The 20,805-nt window shown below is 47.9% G+C and overlaps 1 protein-coding gene across 8 annotated transcripts in view; it reads right to left on the bottom strand.

Annotated features, from left to right (window-relative positions):
• Nucleotides 1-20,805, bottom strand: part of HELZ (helicase with zinc finger) — a 1,413,339-nt gene that overhangs the window by 203,054 nt on the left and 1,189,480 nt on the right. For all 8 annotated transcript variants that reach the window (XM_069199901.1, XM_069199892.1, XM_069199898.1 and 5 more), the window contains one exon: nt 10,829-11,366. In XM_069199901.1, the coding sequence (XP_069056002.1) occupies nt 10,829-11,366 (538 nt within the window). The remainder of the gene's footprint in view (nt 1-10,828; nt 11,367-20,805) is intronic.

Genomic DNA, 20,805 nt, shown 5'->3' on the forward strand with positions numbered 1-20,805 from the left:
CCAGATGAACACGAACTGCAAGAGAATGGGACAGAGTCCAGTCCATGCAGAAGTGTCCAGGAAGGGCAGGAGCCACTACCCACCCTTCTCTGGATGAAGATCCGGGTAGACGAGGGAAGATGAAGATCAGCTATGGAGCCCAGGAGATGCAGAGAGGTCATTGGAGTTATGCACAAGATGACCCATGCTAGTCGCCGGGTCGCAGATGGTCAGTGGGCAAGAGGACCACCAAAAAGCCTTGGCAGACTCAAATCTGGGCAGAAGAGGGTTTAAAAGAAGGGGAGGATCAGCAAGGTCCAGGGGACACGACCCTTTAAGGGGAGTCCTGCTGACCCTCAGCAGTCAGGAGAGCCAGCAGCTGCAGCCCACACAGGCAACCAAGAGGCAGCAGGCACAGTAAGTTGCAGTGAGGCCCACTCAGCACACCTGGAGAGGAGCCCCACGTTGCTGGAGCAGCAAAGGAGTGACTGTCCTTGCAAGGATGACTTGCTGGAGGCCGGGGCTATTTGGAGCCTGAAGATCCCGCAGAGCAGGATTCAACAAGCCTTTGTTGGTGCAAGAGTCGCAGTGCACAGGAGAACTGCCCTGAAGGAAGGGGCAAGGGCTCACAGTCTCTCAACGTGGATAGCAGGTAGAGAGGACCCAGAGGAGCTCCTAACACCACCATCTGTGTTGGAGATTCTTCCTGGAGCAGGATGGCAGAAGATCCCAGCAGCCAGGCTTCATTGCCTTAGGTGCCTGCGGATGCATGGGGGTGACTCCTTCACTCCAAGGGAGATTCCTTTATGCTTGTTTGGTGCAGCTGAAGTCTTGCTGACCGCAGAGGATGCAGAGCAGAGGAAATGTTGCAACTGTTGGAAGTAACCGGTAAACAATGTTGCAAGGCGAGGTTGTCTCAGGAGTTGGCGGCTTGTTAGGTTCCTGTGAAGTCCAGAAGCAGTTCCGGTGGCCAGGAGCAGAAGAGGTCGATGCTGAAAAGTCCTGTTGGAGTCTTCCATGCTGAATCTGGGAACCCACCGCAAGGGAATCCCTAAATAGCCCTAACAGGGGGCTTGGTGACTCTGCTGGGTGACCACCTATTAAAGGTGGTTACTGACATCAGTCACTTGATGCTAGCTGGGGCCTCTGCACATCTTATTTCCAAGATGACAGAATCAAGTGGCCACCTGGAGGAGCTCTGGGCGCCACCTTTGTGTGGTTTCATGCCAGAGCCGAGACCGGGGGTCCCTGGACTGGTGCAAACCAGATTATGCAAGAAGGGAAACCAAATGTGCCCTTCAAAGCAAGCCAGTAGGATGGGAAGGCTACCTGTACCCCAGCCTTGTAACACCTATTTCCGAGGGAGAGGGTGCTGCACCCCCTCTCCTACAGGAAATTATTTGTTCTGCCTTCCCCTGCTGGAGCTGCTCAAGCAGCAGTAGCTGAGGGGCTACAGCAGCGTGGGCGTCCTGCAAACCCTGAAAGACTAGAAGAAGCAATACTGGGGGTCCCCCCTGAGTGCATGGAATCATGCCACCAATACTGGCATTAGCATTGGTGTATGATTCAGACATGTTTGATAACAAACATGCCTAGGTTTGAAGTTACCATTATGTAGTTGGACAACAGGCAGGGGGTGACCTGTGGCCAGTACACAGCTAAAATGGCTTCCAGCACTTACGAAGTCCAGTGCATTGGAACTGGAGTTTGTAGGGGCACCTCTGCTTATGCAGGGGTGTCCTCATACACAGGGACCTGCACCCGTCTTCTGGGATAGGAGGGCCTACCATAGAGGTGACTTACAGTGACCTGGTGCAGTGATCAGCAGTGAAAGGGTGCGTGCACCTTTTCACGCAGGCTGCAATGGCAGGCCTGCAAACACAGTTTACATGTATTCACATGGGTGGCATAATACATGCTGCAGCCCATGTGGGACCCCTGCTGTACCAATGCCCTGGGTACCTAAGTACTATATACTAGGTGTATGAAAATGCTACTGTAGGCATGGTTGCCCCCCCCTCCACTTTTTGCCTAGTGTTGATGCAAACTTTGATTGAAAGTGTGCTGGGATCCTGCTAACCAGGCCCCAGCACCAGTGTTCATTCCCTAAAACTGTACCTTTGTTCCCACAATTGGCACAGCCCTGGCACACAGTTAAGTCCCTTGTAAAAGGTACCTATGGTACCAAGTGCTCTGTGGCCAGGGAAGGTCCCCAAGGGCTGCAGCATGTATTATGACACCCTAGGGGACCTCTCACACAGCCCATGCACACTGCATTGCAGCTTGTGTGTGCTAGTGGGGAGAAAAAGGTGAAGTCGACATTGCAGCCCTCTCAGGGTGCATGCGCCCAAAATCACTGCCTGTGGCATAGCTAAGTCACCCCTCTAGCAGGCCTTAAAGACCTAAGGCAGGGTGCACTATACCACAGCTGAGGGCATAGCTGCATGAGCAATATACCCCTACAGTCTTTAAGTGAATTCCTAGACATTGTAAGTGCTGAGTAACCATATTGAGTATATGGTCTGGGAGTTTGTCATTACGAACTCCACAGCAACATAATGGCTACACTGAATACTGGGAAGTTTGGTATCAAACTTCTCATCACAATAAAATCCACACTGATGCCAATGTGCGATTTATTGAAAAATGCACAGAGGGCATCTTAGAGATGCCCCCTGTATGTTAGACAACCTGGTACTGTGGAACTGACCAGTCTGTGCCAGCCAGACACATCCAGACAAGTTTCTTACCCCATGGGGTGCGTGCATTTGTGCACTCTGTGGTCAGAAACAAAGCCTGTCCTGTGTGGAGGTGCCTCACACCTCCCTCTGCAGGAACTGTAACACCTGGCAGTGAGCCTCAAAGGCTCAAGCCTCGAGTTACAGTGTCCCAGGGCACTCCAGTTATTGGAGATGCCCGCCCCCCGGACAAAGCCCCACTTTTGGTGGCAAGTCTGGCAGGAAAGTTAGGGAAAACTGGGAGGAGTGACCTCCTCAGCCAGGACCACCCCTAAGGTGTCCAGAGCTGACGTGACCCCCCCTGCAGAATACCTCCATCTTGGTTTGGATGATCAGGGTCGATAGGACTAAGAATGTGCCTCCCTCCCCAAAGGGCATGGACACACAGAGGGTGTAGCCACCGTCAGGGACCCCTAAAACGCCCCTAAATTTGGTATTTAAGGGCTTCCCTGAACTCAAGTCATCAGATTCCTGGCAACCTACAAGAAGAAGAAGGACTGCTATGCTGAAAACCCCAGCAGAGAAGAAGGAAGACGACAACTGCTTTGGCCCCAGCCCTAACAGCCTGTCTCCTGCTACAAAGACCCTACAAAAAGAACAGCAACGCTTCCAGCGGGCTCAGTGACCTCTGCCAACTCCAGAGGACTGCCCTGCACCCACCAAGGATCAAGAACTCCTGAAGACAGCAGCACTGTCTACAAAAGAAAAGAAGAAACCTACAGCAAAGGACTCTTACCTCACTCCAGAAGAGTGAGTCCTGACCCCTGTGCTTCTGATGCCAATGGGCCGTGTCCAGGTAGTCCACCCAGCAAGAGAAGGTCCCCAGGCAATTGCCAGCAAGTGCCATGCCTGGGTTGACCTCTCCACCCCTCCACGACGACGCCTGCAGAGGAAATCCCGAGGACCCCCCTGACCGCAACAGCCCAGGAGGAAGATATCTGACACCTGGAGTAGCACTGCACCCTCAGCCCTCAGACGTGAGAGAAACCGACCACTGGTGCAGCAGTGATCAGCAGGCAGCCCTACTCCCTATCCAGTCTGTGACTTGCCGAGGAGCCCCCTTGTGCCTTACCTGCAGCGCCTCAGTGACCCCAGGGGTCACCCATAGAGTCCCATTGGGAACCCAATGCCCTGTTTGCACCCTGCACCCGGCCACCCTGTGCCGCTGAGGGTGCGTGTTTGGTGCCTACTTGGGGACCCCCAGTGCTCCTCTAAACCCCCTTCGTCTGCCCTCTGACAACGCGGGTACTTACCTGCAAACAGACCGGAACAGAAGTACCCTGTCTCCATAGGGGCCCACGCTACTTTGGCTCCTGTTTGACCTCTGCACCTTCCCTGTGTTGCTGGTGCTGGGTGTTTGGGGTTATCTTGAACCCCCAATGGTGGGCTACCTATACCCCGGGGACTTAATATGTAAGTTCATTACATACCTCAAAAACTGTACTTTATTTTCTTCTCCCAGGAACTGTTGAAAATTGCAGCATCCACATTAGGTTTTTGCCATTTTAAAGAAAAGCGCGGACAGTGTTGACTCTATTAAAAGCCCAGATTATACCTATGCAAAGTACCTTTCAATTTAGTTACTTACATATAAATTGAATCTTTTCGTTGTAGAAATAAATTAAGAAAACATATTTTCTATATAAAATCCAACTGGTCTGAAGTTAAGTCATTGAGTGGGTGTTTCTTCTATGGCTTGTGTATGTACAACAAATGCTTAACACTACCCTCTGATAAGCCTAACTGCTCGGCAACACTACCACAAATAGAGCATTAATTAATTAATTATCTATTATTGCCTCTGTCAAGCCTCTGGGGAACCCCTGGACTCTGTGCACACTATATCTAACTTTGATACAGTACATACAGAGCCAGCTTCCTACACTAGGAACTTACAGGGTTATACCAGTATGCCAATTGTGGAGGTGTAAAGGGTACCACAGCAACCAAATATAGAGGAGAGAGCACAATAACTGGGGTCCTAGTAAGCAGGTTCCCAGTGAAAACAGTCTAAACACACAGCTAGACAGGCAAAAAGTAGAGGTAATCATACCAAAAAGTGACTTTCCTACAGCGGTTAGGAGCTGTTTGGTGGTTCTGACAGAGCGCGTTGCAGTAATCTCGTCGGCTGGAGATGAAGGCCTGGATGACTGTCTTCCTCGATGAGATGGGGATCCATAAGAAGGTCTTGCAGAGCATGCAGAGGGTGTGAAAGCAGGCAGAGGAGACAACTCTGACCCGTTGCTTAATGGTCAGTTGGGTATCCAGGATAATTCTGAGGTGGTGTGCGTGGCTGATGGGTCCGAGTGCAGAGCGCCATCATGTGTCGTCCCAGGGGGAGGGCTTGTTCCCAAAGATGAGGACCTCTGTTTTGTTCGAGTTGAGTTTGAGGCAACTGGTCTGCATCCACGTGGCGATGTCGGTCATGGTGTTTTGGAAGTTGGTTCTTGTGGTGACGGCGCTGTCTGTGAGGCATAGGACGAGCTAGGTGTTGTTGGCATGGGAAACGATGTTGAGGCCATGGGTGTGATCGATGTCTGCCAGTGGTGTCATGTAGGTGTTGAGAGGATGGGGCTGAGGGAAGAGCCATGGGGAATGCCACAGATGATGTCTTTAGATGCAGAAGCGAATGGTGGTAGGTGGATCCTCTGTGTTTGGCTGGAGAGGAAGGAGGGGATCCATAGAGTGCATTGCCTTGGATGCCAATGCAGTGGAGTCGAGAGATTAATGTGTGGTGGGAGACGGTGTCGAAGGCTGCTGATAAGTCGAGGAGGATGAGGGCAGCTGTTCCACCCTGGTCAAGGAGTCGTCTGATGTCATCTGTTGCTGTAATCAGGGCGGTCTTGGTGCTATGATCAGGCCAGAAGCCGGATTGGGATGGGTCGAGCAGGATGTTTTCTTCAAGATGGTCCGTGAGCTGGCAGTTGATAGCCTTTTCCAAGACTTTGGCAAGGAAGGGGAGAAGTGAGATGGGGCGGTAGTTTTGAGTTTGTTGAGGTTGGCTGATGGTTTCTTCAGGAGGGGCTTGACCTTGGGGAGCTTCCAGGCATCAGGGATGGTGGCTGTGGTGATGGAGGTCTTGATTTCTGCAAGGAAGCATCAATTACTTCTCTTCTTAGGTTGTAGATGTGGTGCAGGCAGTGGTCTGTGGGGGATCCGAAGTGATTGGGGTTCATGATGAAGATGGTGTCTTCAGTGGAGATCTGCTCCCAGTCAATGATCCGGTGGGGGAGGGAGGTGTAAGCTTGGGTGCAGAGGTGAACGAGGTGAATGAGGTCCGTGGGTTGAGGGTCGAAGTTGCTGCGGATGCCGGAGACTTGTGGTTTAAGTCTGAAAGAGCGCTGCAGCGGCTTCGATGGGGTGGATCATGTTCTCTGTGGCAGAGGGGCAGGAGGATTCTCTGACAATGCTGAAGAGTTCCTTGATGTGGTTGGTGCTTGCCTAGATTCGGGTGGTGAGAGCTTCTTTCTTGGTATCCCTGAGACGGTGGTGGTAGCTGTTGAGGGTGGATCTGAAGGAGTCAAGTTTGGCGGGGCTCTTGTTGGAGCACCAGTGTCTCACTAGTTTCTTGCAGTGGCATTTGAGGGTCAGAGGCTCTGGGGTGAACCACCTGGCTTGCTTGGTGGGTTTGCAGCTGGTGGTGTTCTTCAAAGGGGTGATGGTGTCTGTGGCTAAGGAGATCCAATTTGCGATTATTTTGATGCAGAGTTCGAGGGTGTCTGCAGGGATAGGTCTTGCTTCTTTGAGTATGGCAATCCAAAGGATTTTGGTGACTTTGCCCCAGTTGTGGTGGGTTCTCCACAATACTTCTAGCTGGCCGTCGATGGTGAAGTGGACGATGTTGTGGTCTGTCCAGGTTACTTCGGTGGTGTAGGAAAATTTGTCTCTGTCATCAGTGGAGAAAATGGGGTCCAGTGTGTGTCCTGCGCTGTGCATGGGGCCGGTGACCAGTTGTGAGAGGGTGATGGTGCTCATATTTTCAAGAAGCGATGTGGAGTTGGGTTCATTAGGGTCTTCTAGGTGGAAGTTCAGGTCTCCCAGGAAGATGTAGTGGTTGGAGTCGGTTGCCAGGGGGGGGGGATGAAGTAGCAGAAGCTGTGACGGGGCTAGGCGGTCTGTAGGTGAGAGTTCCTCTAATGGTGGTTCTGGCATCCGGTTTGATTTGGAAGTTGAGGTGTTCCATGATCAGTGTTGTGTCATCATCTGAGGTGGTGCAGTTGAGGGAGTCCTTGTGGATGATGGTGATACTTTTGCGGTGTCTGTCGGGGCAGTCGCAGAGGATCATCTTGTATCTGGGGCGGTGCTGATGTCAGGTGCTGATACAGGGGTGAGCCAGGATGCAGTGATGAACATTACGTCGGCTGTGAGGGTGGTTATGATGTCCCACATTTCCATGGCATTTCTGCAGAGGGATGGGATGTTGAGTAGAGCGCAGCAGAGCTGTGGTCTGTCTCTGGGAGTCTGCTGGGTGGTTCTTACGTCGCACGTGAAGAGGTAGTTATGGCAAGGTGAAGTGACCTAATGTGGATCGAGGTGAGCCAATGCTGCAGTTGGTGTTTCACGTCTTGGGCATGAGGTTTTGGATCTTGTTGGAGGAGTGCCAGTGGTGGGCTGTAGATCCAAAGTTCCTGACAGTGGGCGCAGTCCAGGAGCGGATGGGTGCAGCCAGGCTTGCCTTAGGGTCCAGTGACCCCTTGCAATCTTCCCCATGCCTGGCTGTTGAAAGTAATGCTCAGGCAACGATCTGGCACCCATCGGTGCCAGAATCGGTGTCATGTAATGCTGTTCCAGCTCCGAATCATCTGAGATCAGAATGGGGCTGGTGCTGCCGGTGGGTGCCAGGAGCATCAGCGTCGGAGAAGACCATGTTGGTACGGCCGGTGCCAATCCGGAATTGGATCCATGAGACCCTATCAGAGCCAAGGCCAGAGCCAAAGTGCGGAACCTGATGGGGCCTCCTCCAATCACGTGGGTCACAAAGGGCACTCCAAAGGGGTTGGCCAGCTCAAATATGTGGCAGATGGCCTCGTAAAAGTCCTTGACTTGAGCGGCGGACGCTCAGTATCCCGGAAATGGAGGGAGGTTCAGAGTCGGACCTGACAGCGACACTGCAGAACCGTGCCAGGAACACCGATGTTCCCACTAGTTACATTGTCCGACGGACAAGTGGAAGTTGGGGTCCGCTTGGAAAACAACTTATTTTTGTGCCTCGCCCACGAGTGTCCAGATGACCTTGAGTGGGAGGGGAAGAGGACTTGGGGCTCCTGAAGAGGTCCTGAGACCTTCTCCTCGACTGGGACCATGACCGACGAGGAGTTGTGCTTGCTGGGGTCGACTGCCAGGCCTCAAGCAGCACAAAGCCTGTCAAAAAAAACAACAGTGGGGTAGCTCTCTCTGGATCAGCGCTAAGTGGCGCAAAAAGAAAAGAACTGATGTATATGCGCCTGGGTTGTGCCTGTATATAGGTGACCGCAATGTCACATCTGGCACAACGATGCCACACGGAACCAAATGAAGCCACCTGACAGCGAGCGCAGGGGTATTGCTCAAGCAAAAGTTTATGGATCCAGTCTGATGCCTGGGAAATTCAAGGTAACAAATCTGCAGCTAGATAAAGTTTCTACCAGATAAATCTATCACTTTTTGATACCAAACAACACACATTTCAGTGTAGACATTATGTGGCTGGGAAACTTTTTTTTGAGCAGTGCTCAGTACATACCTTGAAATGGCTTCCCTGTTTACTTGTACTGTCAGTAATAGAACTGGCCAGCACAGGCCACGCAGATATGTACTCACATGTAACATAATGCACCCTGCTGCAGGGCTGAAAGGACTGCTGTAGGGGTAACTAATAAACATTCCATGCAGTGTTAGGGGACATGGCCCACAGGGTGTGTGTCATGTCGTGTTTTCACTTTTTAGAGCACCTTGTCACATAGCCCACAGTGGAAGTGTGCATGAGTTTGGTGCTGGGTCTCTTAGAGTGGCACCAGATATGGGGCCCTCTTTAGTACCTATGCCGTAGGTACCACGACTACCACATAGTAGGGCCTTGCCAATTGGGGATCAAAAGACCAGTTACCTTGTTATAGGGAAAGAACACTGGCAATGGGGACCTGGAATGCAGGAACCCAGTGCACTTCACTCAAAGTTGCATCAAATACCAGGTGAAAAGTGGGGGGGCTACTGCAACAGAAATGCAGTTTCCTACACCAAAGCACTCCCCACTGCTGCACCAACTCCGGATGGAGCCGCTATTTGTCATTTGCTATGCATCTGTGGCAGAGTTTGTCCGCTCTGGCTTACACAGAGTCTTCCAGATGTTGAATCACAAGGAATATGCCCTGACGTTCCAGCCATTTGCAGAGATACAGGGCTTCTTGACAAAGGGTCCATGACCCCACCCACGACAAGTCTGTTGCAGTACCACATGGTGCTGGTGTTGTTCATGAACACCTGAACTAGCTTTCCCTTTATGGAGGGCAGAAAGGCTTTCAATGCCAATCAGATCACTTGGAGCTCCGAAAGGTTGATGTGAGGCCTTGACTCCTCCAGAAACCCGAGTTCTCTGATCCCCACCTCTCCAAGATGGCCGTCCCATCCTAGCATTTGTGCATCTGTCACTTCTGTCAGATCTGGTTGGGGAAGGGTGAGGGATCTTCTGCTGACCCACTAGCGGTTCGTCAGGCATTACTGCAGATCTTTCACACTTCCCTCCGTGATCTGGACCATGTCAGAGAGAACCCCCTGATGAGGCACCCACTAGAACTTCAGATCCCGCTGCCAAGCTTGCATATGCCAATGGGCATGCTTCACTAGGAGGATGCAGGAGTCCATGAGGGCCAGCCGCCTCAGAGTCAGTCTCATCCCATAATTAATAGCTCACAGAAAGATTTGGCGTTAAGGTTGATAGTTCTCTAGGTATGTACAGAACAGGCAGATGCTCAGCCATAAATTCACCTGCCCCTTTTACAAGGGGGAACTGCTGGGTTACCAATGGCAGAGCCACATCTGGCTTCGTTGTCAGAAACCCTTGTCATAGACCTACAGGGTGACCAGGTCACAGTGGTGTTACCTCTGTCACATCCTATTTAGGGTGCTGTTACCACCACTGACTGTCCCTCCCTTGCATGGTGGGCCCAGCAGGTCAAAACAATGGCCCCACACAAAGAAAACAAAAGAGAGGAAATTATTTGCTTATATGCACCACTGTGTTTTTTTGTTTTTCTAAAACAAACTCATACATTCACCACCAAGACTGAATCTGTGCCTACTTGTGACAGGAAAGCAGGGTGTCTAATGATGGAGAAATGTAAGGACAAATTCCAGTAACTGTCGGTCAGGAACTTATTTAAGCACACTACTAAGGGTTAAAACAAGTCGAGTGTATTAAAATTGTCACACTGTAAACATGTATGTGAGAAAAACAGATACGAGGGAATATTTCTGTGATTCCTTAACACTCATCTGGTAAAACGCAAAGAGGAGAGTTTGCTCATCTGTTAGTGGAATTGTGGTGATGTTCACTAAGGCTCAAAGGGACAAAATCGTCTTTCCCATATGTGACACTGCATGCCACTGGAAGCTACTTTCTTTTATTTTTTCGGTCAAAAGGTGTTTTTTTTTAAGCAGATGTTTTGTTTGTAAGGGCATTTATCTTTTTAGATTCATTTGGACAACCATCTTCTGCCCTCTTGCACCCCCCTTCTGCATTTTAAAAGTATTGTGGGATCCTGCATGTGACTGTTAATAAAGTTCTAATGCTAGAGAATAAAGAGTTCACAAGTTACTTACACGCCTAAATTCAATATTCTGTCCGGTGGTAAATCACTACAGATACCTAGGTTACATGTGCAACAACTGTTGTTTTCCAAAATCTCATTAAATTATTTGTAAAATACTTCGAAGTGATGTCTCTGTGGCCAATCAGCAGTAGGATTGCGAAAAACCAAATGTTATTTAACAAACATATGGCCACTTAAGGGTTTAAACTATAAATAAACCACTACACCCAATGACAAAACTATTAGATCTATAAAAACGTACAAAACGAAGTTAAATTAGCAACTTAATATGCTTCTTAAAACAAAAGTAAAAGTAAAACTTACCCAGAGCCTCCCCTGCAGGCAGTACAGAACAGTTGTCTTCCAAGAAGCTATTTAAGTGAGGATGGGGCTGTTGAATGGGTCGCAGTGGAGTACTGGCATCCTGTAGCACAGGAGGTTGACGGTGCTCAGAACCCTTGGATTCCAATCCAGGTGAATGTGTCCGATGTGTTATGGGGGTGTTAAAAAGTGAGTTGTTTGGAGCAGACTGGAAAGCCGGAGAAAGCTGTGAAGGTTGTTGTTGGGGTTGCTGGTTTAAGTGATTATGCTGCTGGACCATCTGGCTTTGAGGAGGTGGCATTTGGTTTTGCTGCTCAGATAAATGTTGTTGATGAGGTTGCACTGGATAGGACTGCCTTGGTAGCTGGCCAATGTTTTGGAAATGCCGATTTGGTACTGTATATTGTGGATGGGGTGGGTTAAGATGAACATTCAAATGTCTTGAATTAACATTATTTTTGCGGTGAAATTTTGCATTGGGAAAACCAGCACCAGAACGAGATTCAGGGCTCCTGTTCTGTACATTTGCTTCCACATCAACCTAAAAATGAAAGTATGTTTTAATTTAGAATTAAATAAAAACATTGATAATATGAAAAAAAAGAAATCAAATAAATCATGCTATGGAGAACAACCTATATTTAAATTCCCCAAGACAGATTTATGTTACGTTATCTAAATGTGCAAAGCAACACAAGGAAAAGGTAAGCGTGCCAAGTTCGTTTTCCAACTGATGGCAATGATTATAATAGGTACTTAATGTAAGGGTAGCTTCTGGACTTCAAAGCGCATTTTCATAAAGAAACTCTGCCTTCCTGCAGATTAATCATCTAGAAATATCCACAGAAACGAAAACGGAACTGGACAATTTCAGAAGTTTGGTGACAGAGTGACAGTAGGAGCAGAACTGCGTGGATGTTAGCTATGTGACACTAAAGGCATATAAAGGTGCTATCTGTCGCTTTGCCTTAATGCCTCACATCACAAACAAGTAAAAAAACATGCGGCACAGGGGGCTTCACCAAGAAGCCTAGCAAGAAGACAGCGTATGTGTGACTCTCCTAGTTATCAACATTACAAAGAGAAAAATAGTTTAGGAATCTGATCTTAGGTGCCTAAAGACAGGAAACAATCGTAGTAAGTAAGCAAACATGAAGATCTTTGAACCTAAAGGAATGACAGCACCAGAGTGGAGTGTGATCCTAGAGAAGGCAATACACAACTTCCACCTCTTCTGTGCTCAGATGGAGAGAGCCACATGTGACAACTGAAGAGGAACTTTGGCAGGGTGGTCAGCTACTGATGAAAACATTTAAGAGAAACTAAATATGTTCATACTTGGGATCACAATGCAAACTAGATGGACTGCATCGCAGCTGGCTGCACACATTACTGCAGGACATAACTCCAGAAGTAGAACTGGAAAGCAAATTACGGCATGTGTCATGAGGTAGCTATAGCACACACTGGCAAACTTGCTAAAATAGCCCTGGCATGCAGTGAATGGCCGAGAGACCTTAATGTGCTGACTTAATGGGATGAGAAGCAATTGTACCAAATGTACCTAAGAATTTGAGCAAGTTTCGCGTGACCATATTATTACATCGGGGGATGGAAAACGTGGCCCGGGGACCACAAAAACATGGCATTAGTCCATAATAATATCACTTCCCTTTTAAAGAAACCTAGACTGACCCCCCTCCCCCCAATGGTCGAATACCATTTCAACATGGCTTTCACGTTAATAATTAGTCAGCAGCCCCGGGGGAGAAAGCACTAATAAGAATCTGAAAAATGGGTGCTACAAACACTAAAGCATATTTTTGTTTTTTACTTTAGGATCTCTTTTTCATACGTTTTAGGAAGACTTTACTTCTCAGTGCTAACATACAGCCTGCAAAATAGTGCCTCATGCGTTACAAAGAATGCAGCAGGAACATCCACCAAAAAAACTGCGAGACTGAAATACTCCTGTTACAAAGGGCCAAGATGTGATTGACAATGTCGCACGACAGTGGCTGAAGTTACAGAATAAAAGAAGCCAGTGATTAAGAGATGCTGACCCAAAGCCCTTAACCAAGAATTGCTCAAATGCCATACAAACTGAACTTAAAACAAGCAGTGACAAAGCCAATGGTATTGAAATGTATATAGTGAAGTGAGGGAAAGGAGAAAGAATAGGAAGTAAATGAAGAGGGGAGAAAGAAATGAGACAGACAAGAAGTATACAGAAAGTAAAGATAGGAGTAAAAGAGAGGAATGAAGGAAAAGATGAAAATAAAGGAAGAGAAGGGGAGGCAGAAGAGGAAAAGAAATGAGTTCACCTCTGCGTGCATGTAAGGCTGTAGTCAGTCATCGTGTAGACCTGCATGTTTGTTGTCTGTGTATCCTGTGGTCTGTGGACATGGCTATGTCTCGGTATCTAGTTTGCAAATGCATGTGTGCCAGTTTTTAGCTCTGGCCTGACAGCACAACTGTCGCCAGGTATAATGTGATCAACCTAAAAAAAGAGTTTTCAGTAGTACTACAGAAAGGGTGTTTAACTCTGCCCCCATTTTGGCAGCCAGGAGTGCATGTTTTAGTGGGGCTTATTTGTGTTCTTATCACAGAGAAAGGGCTTCAAATTCACAAAGCTGTAGTTATTTTGCTCATTTATTCAAATGTCCAACTTACAGAGACACACCCATGACATTATAATGCAGTTAAAGGATCTTCGGTAACTAGTTAATTTACAGTGTTAGCTTTTCTCTGGCAGCAGCACAGATCTCCTCCCCTTCCACCATTACTTTTAGACTTCAGAGTGCAACTTGTGTTTAAAGGACTATGGCAATCTACATAGAGTTTTAGTTTTTGCTTACCTTTTCAACAGATGTTAAACTTCATGACATCAAAAAGAGCTTTGAGAGCGCTGCTGAGATAAGGGCTTGGGCTATACCCACATGTTCGTTATCCTGAGTATACAATGTGATTGAGTCAAATCTGCGTGATTCCAGTGTTTTGCACTTTTTGGCTTGTGGCGAAGCTCATACTCATTGCACAGCAGGACTGGGATAGTCGCAGTGGAAAGCTAATGATCGTGGCTTTGGGTCTGATTTGATTATCATTAAATGTTACGACAAGGGCATTTTTTTTTTATATTTACTGTGAAAATCATATGTTAGAGTCAATGGGTATTTAAGTGTGGATTAGTGTTATTCTGCATTAAAGCCTACAAATAGGTATTTGCTACTTGGAATCTCATAGATTACCACAGTAGGCAATGGGTTTGACGTTAGTTACCCCGTGTGACAAACCGTGCATATAGAATGTTTGCTTAATGAGAATCCTGGGAAGGCTGTATAGGAAAGACAGTATTTTGCCTCTTCAATTGTAATTGTGTACACCTTTCTAATTTTATGATTGTGTCTGAAGGATGACATGTGGAAAACAAGCGCTCAAAAATGTAGGCTTGAGTTGGTAATCGTGACAAGCTATAGAACTGATTGGTGCACTGGCAAACGTTATGTCTGATGCTACAGGCCTGGTCTGCTTACTATGAAATAATATGACATAGGCAGTTAATCTAGCTTATTAATTGGTAAAAGCATTTCTTAAAGCCAGTAAGCATTTAACTCTTGGCTGTTATCACGCATTACAGGCAATCGACAGGTATTTTGTTAGATCTAATCTCACAGAATATCATAACAGGAAAGGGGTTTGCAACAACACTGAGAAAATACTGGGGTTTTCTGTGTGATGATTATTGTTAGGCCCTGTTCAGTGGGCTGTTTTAAAAGTTTTATTTTTCTTCATATTTGTAATTTTATAACTGTATGCAGGATTATTGCCAGTATTTAATAGGTTTGATCTGTTTATTATGAAACGTTATGACCTATGCATTGTGCATATGTTTAAGATAGTAGGTTTTAAGGACGGATTCTTACTACAGTGTCCTAAACCTATATGCAGGTATTCTGTTATGTAGAATTTCACTGATTACTGTGGTAGGTAGGGGTTGTGATGGCAGTGATTCACCTGAAAAAACTATGGGCACAAAAGAGATGAACTACAATAATCCTTGGTAGGCTCTCTTTGGAAAAGCTAACAGCCTAACCTTTTGCTTTGCCAATTGTGACTTTGTATACATGACAGAATGCCAGATGGTTGCCTTGTGGAAAGCGTACACTTTGTACAGTAGGCTTGAGTTGGGTATGGTGACAAAGGCTGCAGACCTGATTGTTTGTTATGAAACGTTTCAATAAAAGCAGTAGGCCTTGCATACCAGTTGTGAAACGCATATGTAAAAGTGAATAGGAAATTAACCGCTAATTGTAATTACTCAGCATTAACGCATACAGACAGGTCTCTATTACATGGAATCTCACAGATTACCTTATTAGGTAAAGGTTTTGGTTACCCACTTCAACAATCCATAGCTATAGAAAAGTGACCCATTTGACACGGTCACCCCTACGTTTTGCCCTAGTACAGATGCTTTTTGACTGAAGGTGCACTGGGCCCCTCCTATCAGGCTCCAGTGCCAGTGCTCTTTCCCTTAAAACAAGGTAGATGTCTAATCGTAACCAAATTTGCAAGGACTTTAGAGCCCTTTGAAATCCCTGGTAAACAGTACCCCTGGTACACAGGGATCGGTACTAAAGAGGGTCACTAAGTGCTACAGCATGTATTATATGCCACCCTAAGGGACCCACACTCAAGCACATGTAGACTGCCACTGCATAATGCGTGAAATGGTGCAAACCATTGTGAAAACATGATATTGCACACACCCTGTGTGCAATGCCCATACCCACTGCATGTACTATATGCAAGTCATCCCATCAGCAGGCCTTAAAGCCCTAAGGCAGGGTGTACTATACTACATGTGAGGGCACATCTGCATGAGCAGATGTTTCCCTGTGATGCTAGTTCCATTGCCAGACATTGCAAGTATTCAGAATGCCATGTTGAGGACATGTAGCGGGCACTAGTTATTACGAGTTACCCAGCTACATGATGACTACACTAAAAATACTGATGTTTGGTATCAAACACCTCATCTTAATAAATCCATACTGATGCCAGTATCAGATTTATTATGACATGCATCCAGAGGGCACCTTAGAGGTGCCCCCTGAAAACCTACTAGTCCCTTAGTGAGGTGGCTGATTAGTATCGACCTGCCTGTCACCACAGACGTGTTTCTGACCTCCCTGGAGGCAAGAGCCTGTGCTCTCAGAGGACAGAAACAATGCCTGCTCCTGAGGAAGGTGATCACACCTCCCCTAGAAGGATGGCTAGTGATTTAGTATATCAGAGTCAGGGGCTTCAAAGCCCCTGCCGCCTCTGATGTGCGACCCTGGCTACCGTCCCCCCCCGCAGACCAGGGGAACACCACCCCCTGCCCTGAGGCCCATTTAGCACCAGAGCAGGTGGGAAATTAGATATCCAGGAGGTGTGTTGCACTTCTAGGTTAGTCATACCCTGAAGATGGGCTACCTGAAGCACACAGCCAAGGAAGGGTTTCACCATCTTGTTTTTGGTGAAACTAAGAACTATGGGTCAGGAATGTGCCCACTCTCCACAGAAAGTGGTGATTTATGGGGTGTAATCACCCAAGGTTAATTAGTCCATTGACTACTACCCTACACTCCCCTAAAAAAACCTAAATTCAATATTCAGTGGTTCCCCTGACACCAGGAATTCAGATTTGTCTACATGAGAACCAAAAAAGGACAAAGAAGAGCTGTCACCGCAAGAACTGATAACTTGAACTGGACTTAATGCAATATCATACCCTCCTGCTAGGACCTCGACAATACCATCGACCCAACTCGTCCAAAAGCTGTGCATCCTCCCCAACACTTGGAGGCCTGCCTGTAGGATGCTGGCCTGGTGTGTGGAGGACACCTATGATTTTTGCACCTAGTACCAGGTCCAGGCAACCCCTATTAGTTAGTGAACAGTGTCTAGGAAGCCAAGGCTATCTAACGGTAGCTGTGGCGAGCAGACAAGATGTATCTAGGAGTGAAAAGCACTTGCAATATCACAGTAGTCACACAGTAACTTATGTCACATGAAAGGAAGCACACAGTGTTGCAAAAATAAAGGTACTTTAATACAGTAACTTGGAACTTAATTACGTATAGGCAGTCCCCCAACTGGAGGTAAGTTTACACTAATGTTAAGTATTAGGAATTAGCATAGAAAAGCAACATGCACTGGCAAGAAATAGCAGAAAATAGCTTGGGCCCTATAAGAGGGGAGGGGGGGGGAAAAATATACTAAAATAGTGGAATGCGAGGTTAAGTCCCCCACCCAAGGGTGTGGGGGTAGTTAGTAGGGAGCTGGGAGAACTTGGAAACCCAAGAGGTGAGCACCTAGATGACCTCCAGCAACCAAAACAGCAGAGGTAAATTACCTGGTCTTCTCACAGACTAACAAGGGGACTTGGAAAAGGATGTTTGCAAGACCAGCTCAGTGAAACCCAACAGTGGATTCCAGAGGAAGAGGACCTGCAAAAGAAGGGGACAGAGTCCAGTCCATGCAGCAGTGTCCAGGGTCCAGGTGGGGCAGGAACCACTGCCCACCCTTCAGTGGGTGAAGATCCGGGTCGACAGTGGAAGATGAAGGTCAGCTGTGGAGCCCAGGAGCCACAGAAGAGTCCCTAAAGTTGTGCAGAAGCTATCCCACGCTGGTCACCGGGTCACAGATGGTTCAGTGGTCAGGAGGACCATCAACAAGACTTAGCATTTGCAAATCTGAACAGAGGAGAACTTGCAGAGCTAAAGAGGACCAGCAAGGTCCAGGGGACTCGGCCCTGGGAGGGGAGTCCGCGCTGACCCTCAGACGTCAGGAGAGCCAGCAGAAGCAGTCGTAACCCCCATAGGCAACCCACTGACAGCAGGCAAAATAAGTTGCAGTGAGGCCCAGTCAGAACACCTGGTGAGGAGTTCCACATCGCTGGAGAAGCAGAGAGGAGACATTTCCTTGCAAGGATGAGAGGCTGGGGCTACTTGGAGCCTGAAGATCCCTCGGAGCAGGAGTCAACAAGCCTTGGTTGCTGCAAGAGTGGCGGTGCACAGGGATTCTGTCCTGAAAGGACAGGCAAGGGCTCACCATCTCCCAAGTTGGATAATAGGCAGAGAGGACCAAGAGGACCACTCAGAACCACCACCTGTGTTGCAGGATCTGCGCAGTTCCAGGGGAGAGCAGATCCCGGCAGTCCGGTACATGTGGATGCAGGAGAGTGACTGTCACTCCAAGGGAGATTCCTTCTTGCTTCCTTGATGCAGCTGAAGTCTTTCCGACCACAGAGGATGCACGACATGGAAATTATGCAATTGCTGGAAGGAGCCTGAAAAACAATGCTGCAAGGTGAGGTCATCTTTGGAGTTGCAGGCTTGTTTGGTTCTTGTCAAGTCCAGCAGCAGGTCCGGTGGCCAGGAGCAGAAGAGGTTGATGCCGATGAGTGCTTGTGGAGCCTTGCATGTCGAATCTGAGGACCCACCCGCAAGAGTCCCTAAAAAGCCTTAACAGGGGGCATGGTCACTCTGCAGTGTGACCACCTTTTCCAGGGGGTCAGTCACATCAGTCACCTGTTCTGACCAACCATATGCTCCCAGAGGCCTCGGCGCATCTTGATTTCAGGGTGGCAGAATCAAGTGGCCACCTGGAGGAGCTCTGGGCACCACCACTGGGGAGGTGATGGACAGGAGAGTGTCCACTCCCCTTTCCTTTGTGCAGTTTTGCATCAGAGCAGTGCAAACTTGATTATACAAGGAGGGCACCAAATGTGCCCTTCAAAGCAAGCTGGTGGCGTGGGGTGTCTATCTCTACCCAGCCCAGTAACACCTATTTCCAAGGGGGGAGGGTGTTACAACCCCTCTCCCACAGGACGTTCTTTGTTTTGCCTTCCCTTGCTTGAGCTGGTCAAGCAGCAGGAAGGCAAAAACCTGTCTGAGGAATAGCAGCAGCATGGGCTACTCGCAAACCCTAGAAAACTGGTAGGGGCAATGCTGTGGGCGTCCTCTAAGGAGCCCCCAGAGTGCATGGAATCATGCCACCAGGCTGCACATGGCAGGCTTGCAGACAGTTTGCATGTGCTCCCGTGGGTGGCATAATACATGTGCAGCCAATGGGGGGCCCAGGGTGTACCAATGGCCTGTGCACCTAGGTACCATATACTAGGGACTTCGAGGTACACCAGTATGCCAACTGTGGGGTGTAAAGGGTACCAAAGCAATCACATTTAATCAAAACAGTCTAAGCACACTGATAACAGGCAAAAAGTGGGAGTAACCATGCCAAAATGTGACTTTCCTACACTGCCCAGCACTTCAACAATCAGATAACATCTATCTTGGGGTGGAGGAGTAGTTCCCCTCCCTCTGTAGGCACTGAACACATCTGCCTGGTACTTTGTTTTGCTAGGCATTGGGCCCAGCCACCAAGAGAGCATCTCCTCACAAGGAGGTCACTGTGGTTCCAAGAGGTCATCCCTGTCTCTCCAGCAAATTCTGATACACTAGACCCTCATGGAGCCTGCACCAATACCCTGGATACCTGGGCAGTTACCCCAAACAAGGATTTGTGATAACCTGAAACCGGTCCCAGGATGTTGTTGTCCTGCCCAGGAAGGACATGGCTTGGCATTTCGAGCTGGACCATTCCCATGGGGAGCAGTGTCAATACTGATCTGCATATGGCTGGGTCCAAACTGGGGTGATGTGGTGAGCAAATTAACAATGGATTACACCCAGATCTGCGACTGGGGGTGAGTGTTTGAAAAGTTTCAACGCTCTGCCCATCATTTTATTTTGTGGTTATGCTATGTGCACCGTAAGTGGCTAGGGTATGCCCAGATGTGGATCTCTTGCTTGCTGTGCCTCTGGATTCAAGCTAGCCTGGCTGATGAGGGGTGATACCCTGAAAACAGTCCCAGGATGCTTTTTTGTGGTCCAGGGACCACCTGGCTTGGCAGTTCAGGTTGGACTGTTCCCATCGGGAGCAGGGTTATGACTGTTTTGCACATAGCTGGGGTCAAGTGGCAAGCGAAATAACAATGGATTAAATCCAGATCTACGACTGGGGGTCAGTGTTTGAAAAGTTTCAATACTCCATCCATCATTTTATTTTGTGGTGTTGCTATGTGTTTCATTTACTGACTGTGTCTACAACAAATGCTCAGCACTCCCACACTACTACAAATAGAGCACTTGGGATTATTAAAGCTCCTGTAAACCAATAAGGGATGTTTGCACTTTTTGCATGGTGTACCCCTACATTGGTAAACTACATAAAAAGTCAGCATCCTACATTGGCCACAGAAGATTTGCACTGTGAGAATAGGGAAATGTTATGCATGATGCTGTAGGAATGGCCTCTTTTTTTATGAAAATACAAATGCAGTAGACCTGGCTTATATTGTGAAACGCATATTGCAAAGTCAATACCCCTCTAAAAGTAGATTATCACAGTATGTTATAGGCCATAGGAAGGTATTTTGTTACACTTAATGAGCATGTTACTTACCTTTGTTAACACCTTATCTGAAAGAGACTATACTTAGCTGCAGATTCCTCGCCTTTGAGTTTCCTAGGCGTCAGTCTGGACCCAGAAGAGTTTTGTGTGCAGTAACCCTGTGCGCAGTCAGGTGGCGTGGAACAGCGCCATGTGCATCAGCGACTGCGCTGGAATGATGTTGAGGCACTTATACCACCAAGGCACAATGACGTCAGTTAATTTTCACAGGTTTCCACACCATAAGCGCAGACCATGAAGGACACTGACCACTGGAATGAACAACTCGGGCTCCGAAAGGGGTCAGCCCTGCCCCTAGAAATCCATTTGCAGGGCAGGGATGATGGGGGGGGGGGGGTCGGTAACTGTAGGAAGCTGGTCTGATGAGTAGTTGGTACCTAAGGTACTTAAACCTTATCACAGTCCAGGTATTTCCTATTAGTGTAGTGTAGGCAGTGTCTAGAATCCAGGCTCTCTAG

Source organism: Pleurodeles waltl, chromosome 7 (genome assembly GCF_031143425.1).
Source record: "Pleurodeles waltl isolate 20211129_DDA chromosome 7, aPleWal1.hap1.20221129, whole genome shotgun sequence".
NCBI lineage: Eukaryota > Metazoa > Chordata > Amphibia > Caudata > Salamandridae > Pleurodeles > Pleurodeles waltl.